Source organism: Aquarana catesbeiana, linkage group LG09 (assembly GCF_042186555.1).
Source record: "Aquarana catesbeiana isolate 2022-GZ linkage group LG09, ASM4218655v1, whole genome shotgun sequence".
Taxonomy (NCBI): domain Eukaryota; kingdom Metazoa; phylum Chordata; class Amphibia; order Anura; family Ranidae; genus Aquarana; species Aquarana catesbeiana.
The window spans coordinates 277,486,355-277,508,421 of NC_133332.1; the positions used below are offsets into that span (position 1 = coordinate 277,486,355).

Consider the following 22,067-nt stretch of genomic DNA (forward strand, 5'->3'; position numbering starts at 1 on the left):
ACCGCCATGCTGTCACACTGCTCTGTTCAATAACGACCAGGAGTCCTTGGTTACCTCCTCCACGGGTCTCCGGAACGATCACTTCTGCTGCTCCAGCACACTGTGATACGATGACAGGATTCCTGCTGCTGCTCTGCTCCCTCACAAGGTAGGCCGCAACCCTGTGGGACACACACACCCACAGAGTTCTGCAGGCAGCCCACGCGTCCCAGGAACAAGAGACTTAAGATGGCCGCTCCCAGCCCTTTTATATCCTTCCACAATGCAGTTCAGTTCTCCTCTTGTCCAGGAGCATTGTGGGTAGGTCATAGTTAAAGTTCAGAAGTAAACAATCAATCACTTCCATGTCACTTCTCTTAATCATGAAACATAAAAGTATTGTACCTTTTCAGTTGTCCACAAGATGACACTATAACAACTTATGTCCTGTATAACACACATATGGCTAAAAACAAAAGTTGTCAGCACTACATATATATATATATTTTTCTAATTTTATTTTACCAACTTAGACTATTGTGTTCTGATCCATCACATATAATTCAGAATAAAAAAACACTGAACTAAAGGCTGTAAGGTAACAAAATAGGTAAAAAGCCAGGGGGGGTGAACACTTTTGCAAGGCACTGTATGTGTTTGACACCACCTTGTATTGTGATAGCTTAAAGGGGTTGTAAACCCTTGTGTTTTTTCACCTTAATGCATCCTATGCATTAAGGTGAAAAAACACCTAGCATTGACCGGCTCCTCAGCCCCACCATTTTACTTACCTGTGCCCTGGAATTTCACACGCCGGATATGCACTCTTCCTCTGCCCAGGGTTCTCGGCTCTTGATTGGATAGATTGATAGCAACGCAGCCATTGGCTCCCACTGCTTTCAATCAAATCCAATGATGCGGGCGCCGGGGGGCGGGGCCGAGTCCGGCAGTTGTGTCTATGGACTCAAATGTTGGACTCGGGAGCATGCCCCCAAGGTAACCCCCCCGGGAGACCGCTTCTCCTAGGGAGTTATCTGATGCGGGGAGGAGCCGCAAGAGCCGCCGAGGGACCCCAGAAGAGGATGTTTGGGGCCACTCTGTGCAAAACAATCTGCACAGTGGAGGTAAGTATGCTATGTTTGTTATTTAAAAATAAACTAAGGTTTACAATCATTTAAAGAGGAATTTCACCCAAAAGGGGAAATTCTGCTATCACAACTATAACCCTGCAAAAACTGACCAAACTATAGTAACCTAATAGTCCCAGCCTAATGGAGCAAATGAAACCTTTATTTGGCTACCTACCTCCAAGACCTATCAGTTAATCTACAGTGCCTTAAAAAAGTAATCATACCCCTTGAAATTTTCCACATTTTGTCATGTTACAACCAAAAACGTAAATGGATTTTATGTGAAAGACCAACACAAAGTGCCATATAATTGTGAAGTGGAAGGAAAATGATAAACAGTTTTCAAAATGTTTTACAAATAAATATCTGAAAAGTGTGGCGTGCATTTTAATTCAGCCCCCTTTACTGATACCCCTAACTAAAATCTAGTTTACCAATTGCCTTCAGAAGTCACTTAATTAATAAATAGAGTCAACCTGTGTGTAATTTAATCTCAGTATAAATACAGCTCTTATGTGAAGCCCTCAGAGGTTTGCTAGAGAACCTTAGTGAACAAATAGCATCATGAAGGCCAAGGGACCCATCAGACAGGTCAGGGATATAGTTGTGAAGAAGTTTAAAGCAGGGTTAGGTAATAAGAAAATATCCCAAGCTTTGAACATGGAATAGAGAGTATGGCACAACTGCAAACCTACCAAGACATGGCCGTCCACCTAAACTGTCAGGCCGGGCAAGAAGAGCATTATTCAGAGAAGCAGCCATGGTAACTCTGGAGGAGCTGCAGAGATCCACAGCTCAGGTGGGAGAATCTGTCCACAGGACAACTATTAGTCATGCACTGCACAAATCTGGCCTTTATTCAAGAGTGGCAAAAAGAAAGCCATTGTTGAAAGAAAGCCATAAGAAATCCCGTTTGCAGTTTGCGAGAAGCCATTTGGGGACACCGCAAACATGTGGAAGAAGGTGCTCTGGTCAGATGAGACCAAAATGTTACTTTTTGGCCTAAAAGCAAAACGCTATGTGTGGCGAAAAACTAACATTGCACATTATTTGAACACACCATCCCCACCGTGAAACATAGTGGTGGTAACATGATGTTGTTGAGATGGTTTTCTTCAGCAGGGATAGGGAAGCTAGTGAGAGTTGATGGGAAGATGGATGGAGCCAAATACAGGGCAATCTTAGAAGAAAACCTGTAAGAGTCTGCAAAAGACTTGAGACTGGGGCAGAGGTTCACCTTCCAGCATGACAACGACCCTAAACATACAGCCAGAGCTACAATAGAATGGTTTGGATCAAAGAATATTCATGTGTTAGAATGGCCCAGTCAAAGTCCAGACCTAAGTCCAATTGACAATCTGTGGCAAGACTTGAAAATTGCTGTTCACAGAGGCTCTCCATCCAATCTGACAGAGCTTGACCTATTTTGCAAAGAAGAATGGGCAAAAATTTCACTCTCTAGATGTGCAAAGCTGGTAGAGACATGCCCAAAAAGATTTGCAGCTGTATTTGCAGTGAAAGGTGGTTCTACAAAGTATTGACTCAGGGGGGCTGAATACAAATGCACGCCACACTTTTCAGAGGTTTTTTTGTAGAAAATTTAGAAAACCATTAATAATTTTCCTTCCACTTCACAATTATGTGCCACTTTGTGTTGGTCCATCACATAAAATCCAAATAAAATACATTTACATTTTTGGTTGTAACATGAAAAAATAAGGAAAATTTCAAGGGGTATGAATACTTTTTCAAGGCACTGTATCAGACAGAGGAGCCAGTAAAGGATGAGGCAAAGGGGACATAAGTATAATCGCCATGGAAAAGCTGCTCTCTTGGCACTATGGGAGTTCTGGTGATTCGTCCACGGTACCATGTTTTCAATGAGGCCAGGCCAGTCGGGCTCAGGGCTAATCACCAGTGGCATTGCAAGACTTTTAGCAGCCCTGCCCATAAAACAGCTCGTCTGTCAATGCCACCAAGCGACCGAAGTGTACCCTGTCTCACTGCTACAGACCACTGGACTTTTGCTACAACCACTAGGTTGAAGGGGCCCCATCACATGAAAGCAGACCACTGAACCCCAGAGCGAGGGCCACGGGCCAATGTTTCTTTCCATTGTTGTACTCAAGAGCTGATTAAAGCTGGACATTTAGGCAGAACCCTTCTACATCCAACTTAACCCAGCTCTCCCGTTATCTGTACCACACTATATCCCCTCCAAAGAGTCTGACCCAAAGGAATATTGAACTTTGCCCATAACTGGCTGCTACCAAGAACTATACTGAAACAAGCTGGTATCATAACCAAATGAAAAGAGCATGGCACAACAGCAAACCTGCCAAGAGACGGCCGCACACCAAAACTCACGGACCGGGCAAGGAGGGCATTAATCAGAGAGGCAGCACAGAGACCTAAGGTAACCCTGGAGGAGCTGCAGAGTTCCACAGCAGAGACTGGAGTATCTGTACACAGGACGACAATAAGCCGTACGCTCCATAGAGTTGGGCTTTATGGCAGAGTGGCCAGAAGAAAGCCATTACTTTCAGCAAAAAACAAAATGGCATGTTTTGAGTTAGCGAAAAGGCATGTGGGAGACTCCCAAAATGTATGGAAGAAGGTGCTCTGGTCTGATGAGACTAATATTGAACTTTTTGGCCATCAAAAAAAACGCAATGTCTGGCGCAAACCCAACATATCACATCACCCAAAGAACACCATCCCCACAGTGAAACATGGTGGTGGCAGCATCATGCTGTGGGGATGTTTTTCAGCAGTCAGGACTGGGAAACTGGTCAGAGTTGAGGGAAAGATGGATGGTGCTAAATACAGGGATATTCTTGAGCAAAACCTGTACCACTCTGTGTGATTTGAGGCTAGGATGGAGGTTCACCTGCCAGCAGGACAATGACCCCAAACACACTGCTAAAGCAACACTTGAGTGGTTTAAGGGGAAACATGTAAATGTGTTGGAATGGCCTAGTAGAAGCCTAGACCTCAATCCGATAGAAAATCTGTGGTCAGACTTAAAGATTGCTGTTCACAAGCACAAACCATCCAACTTGAAGAGCTGGAGCAGTTTTGCAAGGAGGAATGTGCAAAAATGCCAGTGGTAAGATGTGGCAAGCTCATAGAGACTTATCCAAAGCGACTTGGAGCTGTGATAGCCGCAAAAGGTGGCTCTACAAAGTATTGACTTTAGGGGGGTTAATAGTTATGCACATTGACTTTTTCTGTTATTTTGTCCTATTTGTTGTTTGCTTCACAATAAAAAAAAAATCTTCAAACTTGTGGGCATGTTCTGTAAATTAAAGGATACAAATTCTCAAACAATCCATGTTAATTCCAGGTTGTGAGGCAACAAAACACGAAAAATGCCAAGGGGGTGAATACTTTTGCAAGGCACTGTATACTGAGAATAAATTACACACAGGTGGGCTCTATTTACTAATTAGGTGACTTCTGAAGGCAATTGGTTCCACTAGATTTTAGTGGGTATCTGAGTAAAGGGGGCTGAATATAAATGCACGCCACACTTTTCAGATATTTATTTGTAAAAAATTTTGAAAACCATTTATCATTTTCCTTCCACTTTTTAATTATGTGCCATTTTGTGTTGGTCTATCACATAAAATCCCAATAAAATACATTTACGTTTTTGGTTGTAACATGACAAAATGTGGAAAATTTCAAGGGGTTTGAATACTTTTTCAAGGCACTGTATTTATTTATTTCCCAACTGTATTTGTCACTCAAATTATCACCCTTTGTCCAGACAGTGGCAAAAGAAAGTTCTGTATGAATAACCAAGTTGTGAGTACAGATGCTAATATGCCACCAGCTGTGAAATAGCCAGGGCACACAGGTAATTAGTTATTTCATATAGAACACTCTGGTGCTTTGGTGCTCATTTTTCCAGTGACATATGCTGTATTGCTTCTTACGTATACAGATGTATGCTGTCTGTAGTTGATTGTTAAATAATTTTTAAAAAAGTGACTGACTGTTGGGCGTTACTGCACTATGGTTATCACTACCGCTCTTTACATCGCCTTACAGAATCAGATAATTTTCAAGATTTGGGCCAGTTGTAGAATGCCAGTAACACCAGACACTCTATGGCTGTAACTGTGATTTGTGGACAGACCATAGATACAGTATACGAATGAGAGAGAGAGAGAGAGAGAGAGAGAGAGAGAGAGAGAGAGAGAGAGAGAGAGAGAGAGAGAGAGAGAGTGTGAGTGTATATGTACAGTATGTAAGTATGTATATGTGTATTCCATGTTTCAGACACATTAGGGATAAAACCAGTGGCAAATTATACAAAATCCTTCAAATATGTTTAAAGAACTAAAGAACGGTGTTAAAAAATGCTATATCAAATTGTTAAACACATTGCTCTTCATTGATGAGCTTTCTAGATTTATATTTTGGTAAATGACCTCAATGCACTGACCTCCCCTTTATGCCTCTGAAAATATTTCACTGTTGCTCTGGCTAAACTTTCTGATGGATTCTTCCACATCTTCACTGCATGCTCTTGAAAATACTATAGCATTTAGCTAGATCTTGTTGTGTATATACAGCTTTGTGGTTACCACAGTAACAACTGGCCTAATTGTTAGGCCGAGCCTCAGTTGTTTGCATTCCATTGCAGCGCTGAGCATTGGTAGTTGGGCATTTGTCACTCAGTCTGCTTTAACTTCTGGCTATAGGAAACAAGCAGTAATAATGTTCAAACAATGTTTTGTTCATTATAATTTGTCAGGATAAAGTGATAGTCAAGAACACCTGGATATGCAACATTTTTTTATAGAGATAAAGTAAACAACTGTGGTGCAATGTGCTTTAAAAAATTCCTACATGCTACATTTTGGTAGCATGCGTAGGTTGTGAGGTTTTCTGTACATTTTTTACTGTATTTGCATAATGTAAGATCTGTAATTTTAAAAGCGACCCCATCCATCTGCATAAAACAAAAAGCATGTTAAATGTATTGACATATTGTGGCTGACTGCAAGGTTTTTTCTGAACAAGTTAGAGTGAGCCTGTCCTAAGTCTGAAAAATACAATGCAAGAAGCCCAGCCTCTGCATCTTTGTTAGGACAAATCTGTTTAAATGTACTGTAGATACAATTTATAATGAAGATCTGCCTGCACAGTACAGACAGGACTAATTATAGCAAACACAGCTGCCCAGCCCCCTCATAAAGAGAACTGCCCTGGATCTTTTTTTTTTTTATTTGCAAATTACTTTTTATTTGAATTTCAACAAAGTTATACACAACAGTGTAAAAACTACGGTAGCGGAAACAAAAAAAACAAAAAAAAAGAAAAAAACTAAATCCCAGTGCAGTAAAACAAAAATAAAAACAAACCAAGACATTTGCCCTGTCAAACATGCACATGTAAAAACCTCCAGCAGGAGGAAAAGAGATGTCAATTCCAGTGAGGTGGTGCCCCCGTCATACCATAATTATAAGGACATAGAAAAAATATTCCCAGAGTTCCCCCATCCCCCCCACCAGGAAACCACACCCCAAAGAAACATTTAGACCCCTTTCACACTGGGGGGTGGAAAGCGCCTCTCAAGCCACCCCACTGTGAAAGCCCCAGTGCTTTCACACTGGGGCGGTGAGCTTGCATGTAGCATCTTTGGGCGGTGCACCGCTCCCAAATCACCCATTGAAATGAATGAGCAGCGCTGCTGAAGCATCTGCAAAGCGCTTTGGCAGCACCGCAACATGGGCGCTATTAACCCTTTGGATGCTAGCGGGGTTAAAAGCACCCCGCTAGTGTCCGAAAAGCACCACTAAAACTAGCTTCTCTTTACCACTATCGCCTGCACCACCCCATTGTGAAAGGGGTCTTGTTTGGAAACAACATTAGGAATGAAATAATCCAGGAACAATAGGGAAAGGGAAAGGAAGGTGGAAATGTGGATATAGAACTCTCCTCGGAACTGGAATACAAGGTGCCGCACTCCGGAAAATAGCCTTTATTTGTAAAAAGTCCAACAGATACAAGCCACAGCAAAAAATGGGACAAACGAGCTGACACATTTCACACTTAACAGTGCTTAGTCATAGCTTGACTATGAGCTATGAGCTATGACTAAGCACTGTTAAGTGTGAAAACGTGTCAGCTCATTTGTTCCATTTTTTGCTGTGGCTTGTATCTGTTGGACTTTTTACAAATAAAGGCTATATTTCAGAGAGCGGCTGTCCAGTACTTCCCTTTTGCCTCATTAGGAATGAAATAATTTGGCAACACACTCCGCCTAAGCATTTCATATAATCATCGGACAGCATCAGTGACCCCGCCCCCATCTGACAACACGGGGAAAGCCACAGGGAAGTCCCTTGAATTCCCCTGTGCATCAGAGGAGGGCAGGGTCACCGGGTGGCCCCGCCCTCCATTATATAAGAAGTGTCAGAAGAAGCCAAGCATCACACGGGTGAAGACTCCCACTGAGGCGGATCGTGTGGACGGAGCAGAGAAGAAGCCTAGAGGAAGATGCGGGACGAGAAGAGCGGAAGAAGAAGATGGAGAAGAAGAAGATGGAGGAAGAAGAAGAACACCGAAAGAACACCAGAAGAAAGAAGATGGAAGAAGAAGCCGAAAGAAGAAGAAATTAATAAAGAACAGAAAAAAAAGGAAATCCTGCGAGCCACATCTGATCTTATGCTTAGTAGAAAACACTGCCCAGCTGCATACGTTAAACCCGTCTCATAGGCGTGCAGAAGTAGAAAACCAAAGAAAATACGCTGCTCTAGGGTGTGCTAAATATGCTACTGGATGTTATAGCATGCCAAAATTGCTGCGCATAAATGCATACAACCATAAGTGTATATGTGATATACCCTCAAGGGTAAAATTAGCGCAAATAAATGGGTGATCATATACAAAATATAAATATAAACGCATCAAAAATGAATAAGTGCTGATCAGTAGTAATAAGTATATCTAATGGCAAAGAAATAATAAGTGCAAAGATGCATAAATACAAGCAAATTCCAAAAATGTAATATCATAATTCAACAAAAGTGCTAAGTGCAAATAAATGGGTGATCATATACAAAATATAAATAAAACGCATCAAAAGTGCATATGTACTGATCAGTATTAAGTATATCTAATGACAATGAAATAATAAGTGCAAAGATACATAAATACAAGCAAATTCCAAAAAGTGCTTAGTGCAAATTGAATATAATAAAACTGCTAAGTGCCACACAATTCATGTGAAAAAAGTCCTTATAAAATAAATCATATAATAAACTGTGAAGTCCTGGAAATAAACACCGAGGTGTTTATATATGATGTCCACCTGTGATGTAATTAAGCATGCTCAAAATTTCTCAGGCCATGTAGCAGTGCAATACGGTGTCCCCCAAGGTAATGCGCTCACCTCAGAGCGTGTGACTTAGTCGCTAAACAAAGTCAAAACATGCTTTTGAGCCACCCCAGGGCTCTATGCAGATCACAGGATCCCAGGCTCCAATACAATATGTATGGATGAATGAAAAGAAAACTATATAGTGTAATAACGTTTAAAATGTATTCAAATATTAAAAGCACTCCCCCAAATGGGGTTCTCACAATCGTTGGGTGCGTCAGTGCATCGCTCTATAAAAACATACAGCCACTGTAACAGTAGGCATATGATATGCGTCTCGCCAAACAGCAGAACCGCTGCCTCTCGCTCTGTCCTGGCCCCTCCCCTACGCGTGTTCGACACAGGGATCACGTGTCTTCATCACGGGGATTCTAATTGGACGGCTGAGCTGTCATTTAAATACGGTGTCCGTGGCCATTTTGCCGTGGATCGCGGACATTCTAGCAACAGGCTACAGGTTATATTGGATCGCTCCAAGACGATAACATCAGAGAACAGCTGTTAACCAGCTGATCATATGTATATCGCTTAGTAAACAGTGCAGTATGCCTAAGATCTCTAATGATCGTACAGTAGCGAGCGTTGCTAAGATGGATAACTCTATGAAACTAGGTATATATGATAACACAGGAACTAGACAATTGCGATAACATTGTCCAGGACGGAGGTGGATGTTCGGCACACCATATCAACTATACAGACAATATAGCACACTGCCCTTAACTGGTAATAATACTATCAAATGAGAAAAAATTAGAAAAAATCAATAAACAAGCAATAAGTTAATGGCAACAGTATACATAAATACAGTAATCATCGGTATTTACTGCCTAAAAACATCACGCAATCCTCAATGTTGTACCATACATGGGAAGATAAAGATCTTCAGTCTTTAAGTAAATAAAAATGAATTAAAAATAAATAATGAACTAAAAATAAATATAAACTAATTTTGATATACTATAATAATAAAATAATTATTAACAATTATTAATATATTAATTATTATAATATATTAATAACTATATTAATAAAATAATTAATAATTAACTAAAATAATGATAATAATAAAAAATATGTGAAAATTCATGCATATATATATATTTATATATATATATATATATATATATATATATATATATATATATATATATATCTGCATCTATATTAAATTCATAGATATAGATAATGTTGGACAGCTATATACAGGTTATATACAGGCCTTTATACCATCGATACACCTTCCTCTATAAGTCAGAGGGCCTGTATATAGCTGTCCAACATTATCTATATCTATGCATTTAATATAGATGCAGATATATATATATATATATATATATATATATATATATATATATATATATATATATATATATATATACCGTATTTATCGGCGTATAACACGCACCGGCGTATAACACGCACCCCAATTTAGGAGGGAATTTTAAGGAAAAAAAAACTTTTAGGAGGGAAGTTGAAGGAAAAAAGACTTACATTTAAATGCCCATCATTGCAGCCTTCTCAGTGCAGCCTTGCCCCAGTGCAGCCATGTCAGTGCAGCCTTGTCAGTGCAGCCATGTCAGTGCAGCCTTGTCAGTGCAGCCTTGTCAGTGCAGCCATGTCAGTGCAGCCATGTCAGTGCAGCCTTGTCAGTGCAGCCTTCCCCAGTGCAGCCATGTCAGTGCAGCCATGTCAGTGCAGCCTTGTCAGTGCAGCCTTCCCCAGTGCAGCCTTGTCAGTGCAGCCTTCCCCAGTGCAGCCTTGTCAGTGCAGCCTTCCCCAGTGCAGCCTTCGTCAGTGCAGCCTTCCCCAGTGCAGCCTTGTCAGTGCAGCTTTCCCCAGTGCAGCCTCGCATCCTGTGATCCCGGACCCCTGCCATCCTGTCTTTCAAAATCGCCGACCGCGATTAGAAAATGGCGCCGCCGCCGCCGAAATACACAGAGCCGGTCCTCGGCTCTTCTCGGCGGCTCTCGTTTACTTTCGGCTCCACTCGTAGTCCCGAGCGGAGCTATCCGAACCTAGCCAAGTAAAGACGAAAGTGGCCGAGAAAAACCGAGGACCGGCACTGTGTATTTCGGCGCCGCCGGCGCCATTTTCAAATCGCGCTCGGCGATTTTGAAAATCTGGCAGCTCCGGATCACAGGGGATCGGCGTATAACACGCACCCGCGATTTTCCCCTGATTTTAAGGGGAAAAAAGTGCGTGTTATACGCCGATAAATACGGTATATATATATATATATATATATATATATATATATATATATATATATATATGTTAGAAGGCCAGTGTGCTGGCCTGAATTTATGGGAGGAGCCCGGAGGGTATTTAAGCTGACCACTTCCCCTTCCTCTTTGTCAGTTTCAGGGAACGATACTACATGTCACTGTGCTGACTCTTCCCAGCTTACTTTGTGTTCATAAGTCTGTGCGTTCGATTACAAGTGGGTTGCGGCGTCTTCGTCGGCGGTTCTCGCTTGCTGTTGCAGGTAGGGTTCAAACCTTTTTTTTTCATATGCAATGTTACCATTGGATATGTTTCCTATACCTGCAAACTTAGATTTGCAGGCTTGCTCTGCCTTGCTTGTCATCCTATCCACAAACATACGATTTGTTCGTAGATCCAAGCCTCTGAGCCATTGTTGGTTGTTCTCTGATATCACTCGATACAGGCTTCATTTTCTCATAGGATTCACTGTCTATGGGGTTGCCGTCTCATCCATTTGGAGATCAGCATGTATTATTTGCATGAGTTCTGTGTCTGATTGAGGTGGTAATTAGACCCACATGGGGCCTTGTCTGCACTTTGATTAGCCTGGGGGGCTGGGCAGTTGGAATGTGTTCGGTTTTAGAAGTAAGGTGTGGTATACACGCTGCAACCGATTTGTATTGGATTCACTTCATACATCTTACAACCGATTTGTATCAGTGCCATCTCTTTACAGCCGATTCATATTGCATACCTGCTACAATCCGATTCCAACCTAGTCGCATCGGCAGCACAACGGTTCGCATCAGATGCATCCCGCTCACTGATTCTTATTAGTCCCTGTTGTACCCCACAAATGGTTCGTTATTTATGTAATTTTCTACTGACTGTTTCGTATTGCTTTCATGTCATACGAATCACAGTCGGATTCAAGCCTAGTCGCCTCGGCGGCACAATGGTTTGCATCGGTCTTATCCTGCACACCAATTTGTAGTGGTTCTTACCATACCCTACGATTCATTATTTATTTTTTGTCCGATTCACATCACCTCAGCAGCTACATGCATCACAGTCTACTCCGAACCTAGTCGCACAAGCGGCACAACGGTTCGCGTCACGAGTATCCCACACACCAATACGTAACAGTCCCTATAACAAATCGACGATTCGTTACGTATGCCACTTCGCAGTTCCTTCCTACATATACAATTTCTGCTATCCTTTTCTTTTTCGCCTATCAGTAGGTGACCTTTCTTGCAATCGCTGCAAGCTACGCATCTCATCATAACTCCTTGCAATCGCTGCAAGAACACGCATCTCAGCATATACCCATTTGCAATCGCTGCAACATGCATCTCAGTATAAACTCCTTGCAATCGCTGCAAGAACACGCATCTCAACATTTACCCATTTGCAATCGCTGCAACATGCATCTCAGTATAAACTCCTTGCAATCGCTGCAAGAACACGCATCTCAACATTTACCCATTTGCAATCGCTGCAACATGCATCTCAGTATAAACTCCTTGCAATCGCTGCAAGAACACGCATCTCAACATTTACCCATTTGCAATCCCTGCAACATGCATCTCAGTATAAACTCCTTGCAATCGCTGCAAGAACACGCATCTCAACATTTACCCATTTGCAATCACTGCAACATGCATCTCAGTATAAACTCCTTGCAATCGCTGCAAGAACACGCATCTCAACATTTACCCATTTGCTATCGCTGCAAAAACATGCATCTCGGTATAATCTCCTTGCAATCATTGCAAGATCACGCATCTCAACATTTACCCATTTTTGCAATTGCTGCAACATGCATCTCAGTATAAACTCCTTGCAATCGCTGCAAGACACGCATCTCATCATAACTCCTTGCAATCGCTGCAAAAAACACGCATCTCGGCATATACCCATTTTGCAATCTCTGTAAAATTATGCATCTCAGTACAAACTCCTTGCAATTGCTACAAATACACGCATCTTACCATTTACCCGTATACAATCACTGCAAAACATGCATCTCAGTATAAACTCGTTGCAATTGCTGCAAATACACGCATCTTAGTGTTTACCCACTTGCAATCGCTGCAAAACATGCATCTCAGCATTTACCCATTTTTTGCAATCACTGCAAAACACGCATCTCAGTATATACTCCTTGCAATCGCTGCAAAAACACGCATCTCAGCATTTACCCATTTTTGTAATCACTGTAAAACACGCATCTCAGTATATACTCCTTGCAATCGCTGCAAAAACACGCATCTCAGCATATACCCATTTGCAATCGCTGCAAACATGCATCTCAACATATACTCCTTGCAATCCCTGCAAGCACACTCAGTGGTGCTCATACAGCCCACTTCATTTTTTAGTGGCACTTAATCGGTCACTCGTCTCCAGTGGCATTCATACGAGCCACTCATTGTTTTCGTCTATCTTTTCTCCCTCAGGTCAGTCGAGTTCAGGTTCCATCCTGTACCAGGTTGGACGTTATTTCCCAGGTAAAAAACAAAAAAAAAAACAAAAAACGCTATGTTTGCATCTTCACCAGGGCCAGTCGCATACAAGGGGGACACATAAAAAAAAGAAAAAAAAAAAAAGTAAAGAAATCTTGTTGCACTCATGTCACCCCTACTGCAGGTGTTCCCGGTCGACCGAGTTTCGATCATAACCAGGACCTCGCTACTAGAGCGTCAGTCAGGGCCTAGTTCATGGGCTTTTCTATCGCATCATTCTGCAGCACCCTTTCACTATACCGTTACTTCACATACATCATTGGACGTGATCTCCAGGCGTTAGTTCTGTCACATATGTCTATACATGACACTCTGTTTTCGAAGGGCGACCCTTCACCTCGCAGACAAGGTCGCTTAACAGTAGACTTGCTGGCAGTGCAAGTATTAGCAGGCCGAGCACACGTCACCCCCTACAGACCGCAACATTCCTACGTAGGCCGTACCAGACTTCTACTTCTCGCCCCAGTACGCCCTGGGGTTCTGGTCTTCAGGTTTGTGCTTGCCACAGACAGGCACCCGAGCTATCGGTTATCTGGCCAGTCACCTCCTGGCCCACCTCGGTCGCCACGCACTCTTCTGAGTTTTCTAAATTTCCACTCAACATAAGTTCTGCACAACAGAACTCTGTCAGCTCCTGTCTATGCCTATCATTCCTTTTTCTGTACTTCTTCCTTTTTCCTCCTCTCTGAGTTTTCTCTTTACCACTTCGCTCTCTATCCTATGGCTATGACTCCTCTTAAATATGAGCACCCAGCCCCCTTTTCGTCTTCTGGCAGCGAGGACTTCACACCCGCCCCTCTGTTACCCCCCCCCAAACGGCTCAGAGCGCGGCTGCCTGCAGTCCCTCAGGGGACGGAACATCCCCAAACTCATAGCTGAGTCGCAGGGATATTCCCTTTCCTGCTAACGGCCAGGAAGGCAAAGCTTTTCAGGCTCCTCTTCCCGCCTCCAGCTGCAGCTGGGCCCAACAGGCATCCCTACAATCCATGCACTCTTTGGTCTCCCCCTTAGCTGCAACAGTTCGGACGTCCAGACCAGAGTCACACCTTTGAAAGTTCGCCCATCCATGGCCCTCCCGGACCTGGTCATGGTCCCGATGACAGCTTCTCCTTCTGCAGGTACACCAGGCTCTGCACCTATCGTCCTCCCCATTCATCTTGTCCCGACCAGCATCAGGGAGGATATATTGGAGGGCAAAGACGTCAATTGGCATCCCTGCTCATCTCAGTCCATGACTTGGCTGACAACAAATCATACGCCTGGGGGGGATGTCTCAGTGGTTGTCAAGTCGAGAGACCCCAGCCTCAGTCGTAAGCTGTCAGCCACTGAGTTCACCCTGGCCTTCAGGATGTTCAGAGATGTACTTTGTTCAGCCACCCTCAGCAGTAGGGAGGAGCGGGACAAATATGGAGGTTTTGCCGTCTACGACCATCGGTCGTTTTTCAGCCAAAGCAGCAGCGAGACTTGCCCAGTTCCAGATAAGCTCTGACTGGAGCCTCACAGACACGGAACTCTTTTGTCGCCACTTCGCCCACAAAGCTGACGGTTTTGCCCAATCCCTCACTTAAACCTGTCACACCAGGCCCAATGCCACAGAGTTATCCATTATCCGGACGATTTTCTGCTTATCGAACACCTAGACATACCCCCCCCGGTAGATCTAGACAAGCTAAGAGAGGTCTTCAACAATCTCAATGAACACATAGTGGAAGGTCCAACACATTTCATAAGTTTCTCAGGCATCGTCCTGGATACGCACGCCATGCAGCCTAGCCTGCCTTCTGACAAATTAGCTTGTGTTAGGTTGGTCATTCAGGAGTTTACCCAGTCACAGGAATGTACTAAAAGACAGCTGCAGTCCTTGATAGGGATGCTCAATTTCGCTATGAGAACAATTCCTCAGGGGCGGTCGTTCATCTCAAGGCTCTTAGTCTTTCTTGCCCGAGTGCAGGACCCGACCAAGTCCTCAGACTAGACCCAGCAGCAATAGCAGACTTGGCTATGTGGGACGAGTTTCTCTTCAACTTCAACGACGTATCAATGTTTTTCCCTCAGTATCAGCTCAGTCGCGCCAGGTAGTCACAGATGCTGCAGCCTCCATTGGCTTTGCTGCAATTTTTGGCCATCACTGGTTTGCCAGACCTTGGCCCCCGGAAATCTGCCTGATTCCTGGCTTCCCTCGATCTTCGTCATTGTTCGAGCTGTACCCCATCGTGGCAGCAGCCCAAGTCTGGGGCCACACGTGGACAGATCAGACAGAGCTCTTCACCACAGACAACCAGGTTACAGCTGACATCATTAATAAGGGTAGATCCAAGTCGCTCCCCGTCATGTCCTTCCTGCGCAGTCTGCTGCAATTGTCACTACCTCACCAAATTTAACAGTTACTGTAAGCATATCCCTGGCAAGTGCAATACCGCAGCCGATGCACTGTCCCGCTCCAATTTTGTCTTTCTTCCAGGAGGAACCCGGAGCTGACCCATCATCCACTCCTATCCCACCTTGGTCTCAACTAACAATGGATTGATGCCACACATTGCCAATGCAACCCGGCTCATCTACCACTCACTGTCTAGCAACACACTAAAGGCTTATCCTACGGCCTGGAACACCTACCGTAGGTTCCTTGCCACTTGTCCCGGAACCACAGTAGATGACGTCACTCATGTCCTAGCCTTTATATCTTATTGCCACACACAGCTGGCTCTCCCTCATACCCCTATCAGGCTGTACCTGGCCGGTATCCAAGCCACTATGTCCTTTTATCTTTCGGAAAACGCAACAAACCGGACCCGGAGTGGATGTAAACGTCTTTCGAACCAGCAACGCCTGGTGCCCAACAACGATCTTTTGACCGTCTGCTCTTTCACCCAGCCAGCCAGTCTCCAGCCCGTTACTGCCTTTTCAGGTCAACCCCCTGAGTGGAAATCAGTTTATTAAACATGTTTGGGTCCTACTGGTCAACTTAGGCCTAGACCCTGGGCGGTATTCTGGATATTCCTTTGGATCGGCGCAGCCTCAGCCACATCTCAGCATGGAGTACCAGACCATGTGACCAAGAAGCTAGGCAGGTGAAAGTCTGCCTGCTTTACCAGATATATATATGTTCCCTCAAGATGGCCCTTTCTCCAAGCTCACTCAATGAGGTTAGAGGCAATAAAGATACTTCCCTGCCTGGTTATTTTTGGCCCCTTTTCTTGCCATACCTACCAGACGACCAAAAGCCACACCTCAGGTCTATTTATGTTGTGAGTCTTGTCGCGTGTTTATGTGATCCACATTTGTCTCGGTCTTAGGGCCACGACCATAAGTTAGAAGGCCAGTGTGCTGGCCTGAATTTATGGGAGGAGCCCGGAGGGTATTTAAGCTGACCACTTCCCCTTCCTCTTTGTCAGTTTCAGTGAACGATACCCTCCCTCCCATTCCCCTTTTTACAGCACTTCTCAGCAAATTCTCCTCCACAATCATCCATTACTTATCTTGGGTATGGCCCCTTTTCTTGCCATACCTACCAGACGACCAAAAGCCACACCTCAGGTCTATTTATGTTGTGAGTCTTGTCGCGTGTTTATGTGATCCACATTTGTCTCGGTCTTAGGGCCACGACCATAAATATATATATATATATATACATGAATTTTCAAATATTTTTATTATCTTTATATTTTTTATGCTTTATATGTATTATTTGTTTTGTGATATTCTTATGGGTTGGCTGGTTCATATAGGCATTTATATATTTTATATATACATTATTTTTATATATTTTCCCAATTTTTATTATTTCTAATTTTATTTTCATATAATTTATATTCCAATTCATCTAATCTATTACTTGTCAAGTATATCAAAATTAGTTTATATTTATTTTTAGCTCATTATTTATTTTTAATTCATTTTTATTTAATTAAAGACTGAAGATCTTTATCTTCCCATGTATGGTACAACATTGAGGATTGCATGGTGTTTTTAGGCAGTAAATACCGATGATTACCGTATTTATGTATACTGTTGCCATTAACTTGTTGCTTGTTTATTGATTTTTTTCTATTTTTTTTCTCATTTGATAGTATTATTACCAGTTAAGGGCAGTGTGCTATATTGTCTGTATAGTTGATATGGTGTACCGAACGTCCACCTCCGTCCTGGACAATGTTATCGCAATTGTCTATAGGGATGAGCTTCGTATTCGAGTCAAACCCATGTTTCATGTCAAATTTGAGTGGCGCGTCACGGACCATAATTCACTGCGGCATCGCAGTGCATTGCTGGCTGATGATTGGCCAAGCATGCACTATGACCCGCAAACTTGGCCAATCAAAATGCCGTCTGTACAGAGAGCTGTAATTGGCCAAAGCCAGGGTGTCTTTGGCCAATTATGGATCAGGGGGTTTAGTACACGCCCCACACTATATAAGGCCGCCTACATGGCGGCCCTGTGTAGTGTGTTTCGGTGTTCAGATAGAGTGATTGAGAGAGAGAGAGACAGACAGTGTTATTTGATTTAATTTAGATAGATTAGGCAGGACAGTCAGTCAGCTGCACACAGTGTATTGTGTATATATATGCACCCCAGGCGTTGTATAAATATATATATATATATATATATATATATATATATATATATATATATACACTGTATTCAGCTAGATCCGTTCCTGTTATTATCTTCCTACTGACAGGCAGGCAGGTGTTGTTACAGTATTTACAGCTACCTGAAGAAAATTGCTGGTGTTCTTCCAGGGGCGGACTGACAATTCATGGGGCCCCCAGGCAATAGGAGATTATGGGGCCCCCAGGCAATCAGAGATTATGGGGCCACACAGTATACACACACACACACACAGTATACAATCATAGTATACACATACATGTACACACAGTATACACAGACATGTTTCTATTGGCTGAGAAGGTACTGGAGAGGTGGGGCAGCTATAATCTAATTTTTAGACCAAAAGGATTTTTACATACTGTCCCTGCTTTTACTGAGGCTGACAACCCTGATGGGGCCCCCTAGTGGCCTGGGGCCCTCGGGCAGTGCCCAAGTGGCCAAATGGTCAGTCCGCCCCTGTGTTCTTCTGATCCTATTAGTACCACAGTCAGGCAGCTATAGTATTTACAGTTAGTGTTCAGCTAAAGCTACAAGTTAGTTTTTTGCGACCTCTGCACAGTGTTCAGCTAAAGCTACCTGTAGAAGATTGGTGGTATTTTTCTGATCCTATCACTACCACAGGCAGCTACATTATTTACACGTTAGTGTAGTGCGACCTCTGCACAGTGTTCAGCTAAAGCTACCTGTAGAAGGTTGGTGGTGTTTTTCTGATCCTATCACTACTGCAGGCAGCTACATTATTTACAAGTTAGTGTAGTGCGACCTCTGCACAGTGTTCAGCTAAAGCTACCTGTAGAAGGTTGGTGGTGTTTTTCTGATCCTATCACTACTGCAGGCAGCTACATTATTTACAAGTTAGTGTAGTGCGACCTCTGCAGTGTTCAGCTAAAGCTACCTGTAGAAGGTTGGTGGTGTTTTTCTGATCCTATCACTACCGCAGGCAGCTACATTATTTACATAGTTACATAGTAGGTGAGGTTGAAAAAAGACGCAAGTCCATCAAGTCCAACCTATGTGTGTGATTATGTGTCAGTATTACATTACATATCCCTGTATGTTGCGGTCATTCAGGTGATTATCTAATAGTTTCTTGAAGCTATCAATACTCCCCGCTGAGACCACCGCCTGTGGAAGGGAATTCCACATCCTTGCCGCTCTTACAGTAAAGAACCCTCTACGTAGTTTAAGGTTAAACCTCTTTTCTTCTAATTGTAATGAGTGGCCACGAGTCTTATTAAACTCTCTTCTGCGAAAAAGTTTTATCCCTATTGTGGGGTCACCAGTACAGTATTTGTAAATTGAAATCATATCCCCTCTCAAGCGTCTCTTCTCCAGAGAGAATAAGTTCAGTGCTCGCAACCTTTCCTCATAACTAAGATCCTCCAGACCCTTTATTAGATTTGTTGCCCTTCTTTGTACTCGCTCCATTTCCAGTACATCCCTCCTGAGGACTGGTGCCCAGAACTGGACAACATACTCCAGGTGCGGCCGGACCAGAGTCTTGTAGAGCGGGAGAATTATCGTTTTATCTCTTGCGTTGATCCCCCTTTTAATGCATGCCAATATTCTGTTTGCTTTATTAGCAGCAGCTTGGCATTGCATGCCATTGCTGAGCCTATCATCTACTAGGACCCCCAGGTCCTTTTCCATCCTAGATTCCCCCAGAGGTTCTCCCCCAGTGTATAGATTGCATTCATATTTTTGCCACCCAAATGCATTATTTTGCATTTTTCTACATTGAAACTCATTTGCCATGTAGTTGCCCACCCCATTAATTTGTTCAGGTCTTTTTGCAAGATTTCCACATCCTGCGGAGAAGTTATTGCCCTGCTTAACTTAGTATCGTCTGCAAATACAGAGATTGAACTGTTTATCTCATCCTCCAGGTCGTTTATGAACAAATTAAATAGGATTGGTCCCAGCACAGAACCCTGGGGAACCCCACTACCCACCCCTGACCATTCTGAGTACTCCCCATTTATCCCCACCCTCTGAACACGCCCTTGTAGCCAGTTTTCAATCCATGTACTCACCCTATGGTCCATGCCAACGCACCTTATTTTGTACAGTAAACGTTTATGGGGAACTGTGTCAAATGCTTTTGCAAAATCCAAATACACAACGTCTACGGGCCTTCCTTTATCTAGATGGCAATAGAAGGTTAATAGTATTAATAGAAGGTTAATAGATTGGATTGGCAAGAACGATTCTTCATGAATCCATGCTGATTACTGCTAATGATATCATTCTTATTACTAAAATCCTCCTCATAGAAGGTTAATAGATTGGATTGGCAAGAACGATTCTTCATGAATCCATGCTGATTACTGCTAATGATATCATTCTTATTACTAAAATCTTGTATATAGTCCCTTATCATCCCCTCCAAGAGTTTACATACTATTGATGTTAGGCTAACTGGTCTGTAATTCCCAGGGATGTTTTTTGGGCCCTTTTTAAATATTGGTGCTACATTGGCTTTTCTCCAATCAGCTGGTACCATTCCAGTCAATAGACTGTCTGTAAAAATTAGGAACAACGGTCTGGCAATCACCTGACTGAGTTCCCTAAGTACCCTCGGATGCAAGCCATCTGGTCCCGGTGATTTATTAATGTTAAGTTTCTCAAGTCTAATTTTAATTCCGTCCTCTGTTAACCATGGAGGTGCTTCCTGTGTTGTGTCATGAGGATAAACACTGCAGTTTTGGTTACTGAAGCCCCCCGATTCACTCGTGAAGACTGAGGAGAAGAATAAATTTAATACCTTTGCCATCTCCCCATCCTTTGTAACCAGATGTCCTTCCTCATTCTTTATGGGGCCAATATGGTCTGTCCTCCCCTTTTTTACTGTTTACATACTTCAAGAATTTCTTGGGATTTTTTTTGCTCTCCTCCGCTATGTGTCTTTCATGTTCTATCTTAGCCGTCCTAATTGCACCCTTATATTTCTTATTGCATTCTTTATAAAGTCTGAATGCTGAGGATGATCCCTCAACCTTGTATTTTTTGAAGGCCTTCTCCTTTGCTTTTATATGCATTTTTACATTGGAGTTAAGCCATCCAGGATTTTTGTTTGCTCTTTTAAATTTATTACCCAATGGGATACATTGGCTAATGCCCTTATTTAATATGCTCTTAAAGCAAACCCATCTCTCCTCCGTATTCTTTGTTCCTAATATTTTATCCCAATTTATGCCTTTTAGCAAGGTTTGTAGTTTAGGGAAGTTGGCTCTTTTGAAATTCAGTGTCTTTGTGTTCCCTTCATGTTTCCTATTTGTGTGATTTATACTGAAACTAATTGACCTGTGATCGCTGTTACCTAAATTGCCCCTTATTTCCACATCTGTGATCAGGTCTGTATTGTTGGTAATCAGTAGATCCAGTAATGTTTTATTTCTAGTTGGTGCGTCTACCATCTGTCCCATAAAATTATCCTGCAAGACATTAAGGAACTGGCGAGCCTTAAATGAATGCGCGGTGTAGTGCGAACTCTGCACAGTGTTCAGCTAAAGCTACCTGTAGAAGGTTGGTGGTGTTTTCCTGATCCTATCACTACCGCAGGCAGCTACATTACTTACAAGTTAGTGTAGTGCGTCCTCTGCACAGTGTTCAGCTAAAGCTACAAGTTAGTGTAGTGCGACCTCTGCACAGTGTTCAGCTAAAGCTACAAGTTAGTGTAGTGCGACCTCTGCACAGTGCTCAGCTAAAGCTACAAGTTAGTGTAGCGCAACCTCTGCACAGTGTTCAGCTAAAGCTACTTGTAGAAGATTGTTGGTGTTCTCATACTAATAATACTACAGGCAGGCAGTTGATTTTGCTAGCTGCAGTATCAATATATATATATATATATATATATATATATATATATATATATCCCAGCTTAGTGCAGCTACATCTCACTGCAGGCCATTAGAATGTCTGAAAGGCCAACAAGGAGAGGCAGAAAGTCACAAGCCAATAAAAGAGGGCAAGCAGGCTCTGTGTCTGCTGGTCATGGACACGGTGCATCCTCATCAGCATGTGGCTGTGGGACACGCTTGGCCTTTTTTTCGGCAGCTGGCCGTGTTGAGCTGCAATATGTGGAAGACTTAGTCGAGTGGATGACCAAGCCATCCTCATCCTCCCCATCCTCTCTCACCCACGCTCAGGGTACTTTGGCAAAGCAGCTGCCAACCCGGCCTCTTTCCTCGGCTCAATGGAATCAGTCACTC

The 22,067-nt window shown here is 43.0% G+C and overlaps 1 protein-coding gene across 2 annotated transcripts in view; it reads right to left on the minus strand.

Moving 5' to 3' along the window:
* The window catches only part of WDR38 (WD repeat domain 38), a 575,566-nt gene extending 569,878 nt beyond the window's left edge, over positions 1-5,688 (minus strand). For both annotated transcript variants that reach the window (XM_073600360.1, XM_073600359.1), the window contains exon 1: positions 5,563-5,688. In XM_073600360.1, coding sequence (XP_073456461.1) covers positions 5,563-5,631 — 69 coding nt within the window. In that variant the 5' untranslated portion in view covers positions 5,632-5,688. The remainder of the gene's footprint in view (positions 1-5,562) is intronic.
* Positions 5,689-22,067: the final 16,379 nt, after the last annotated feature.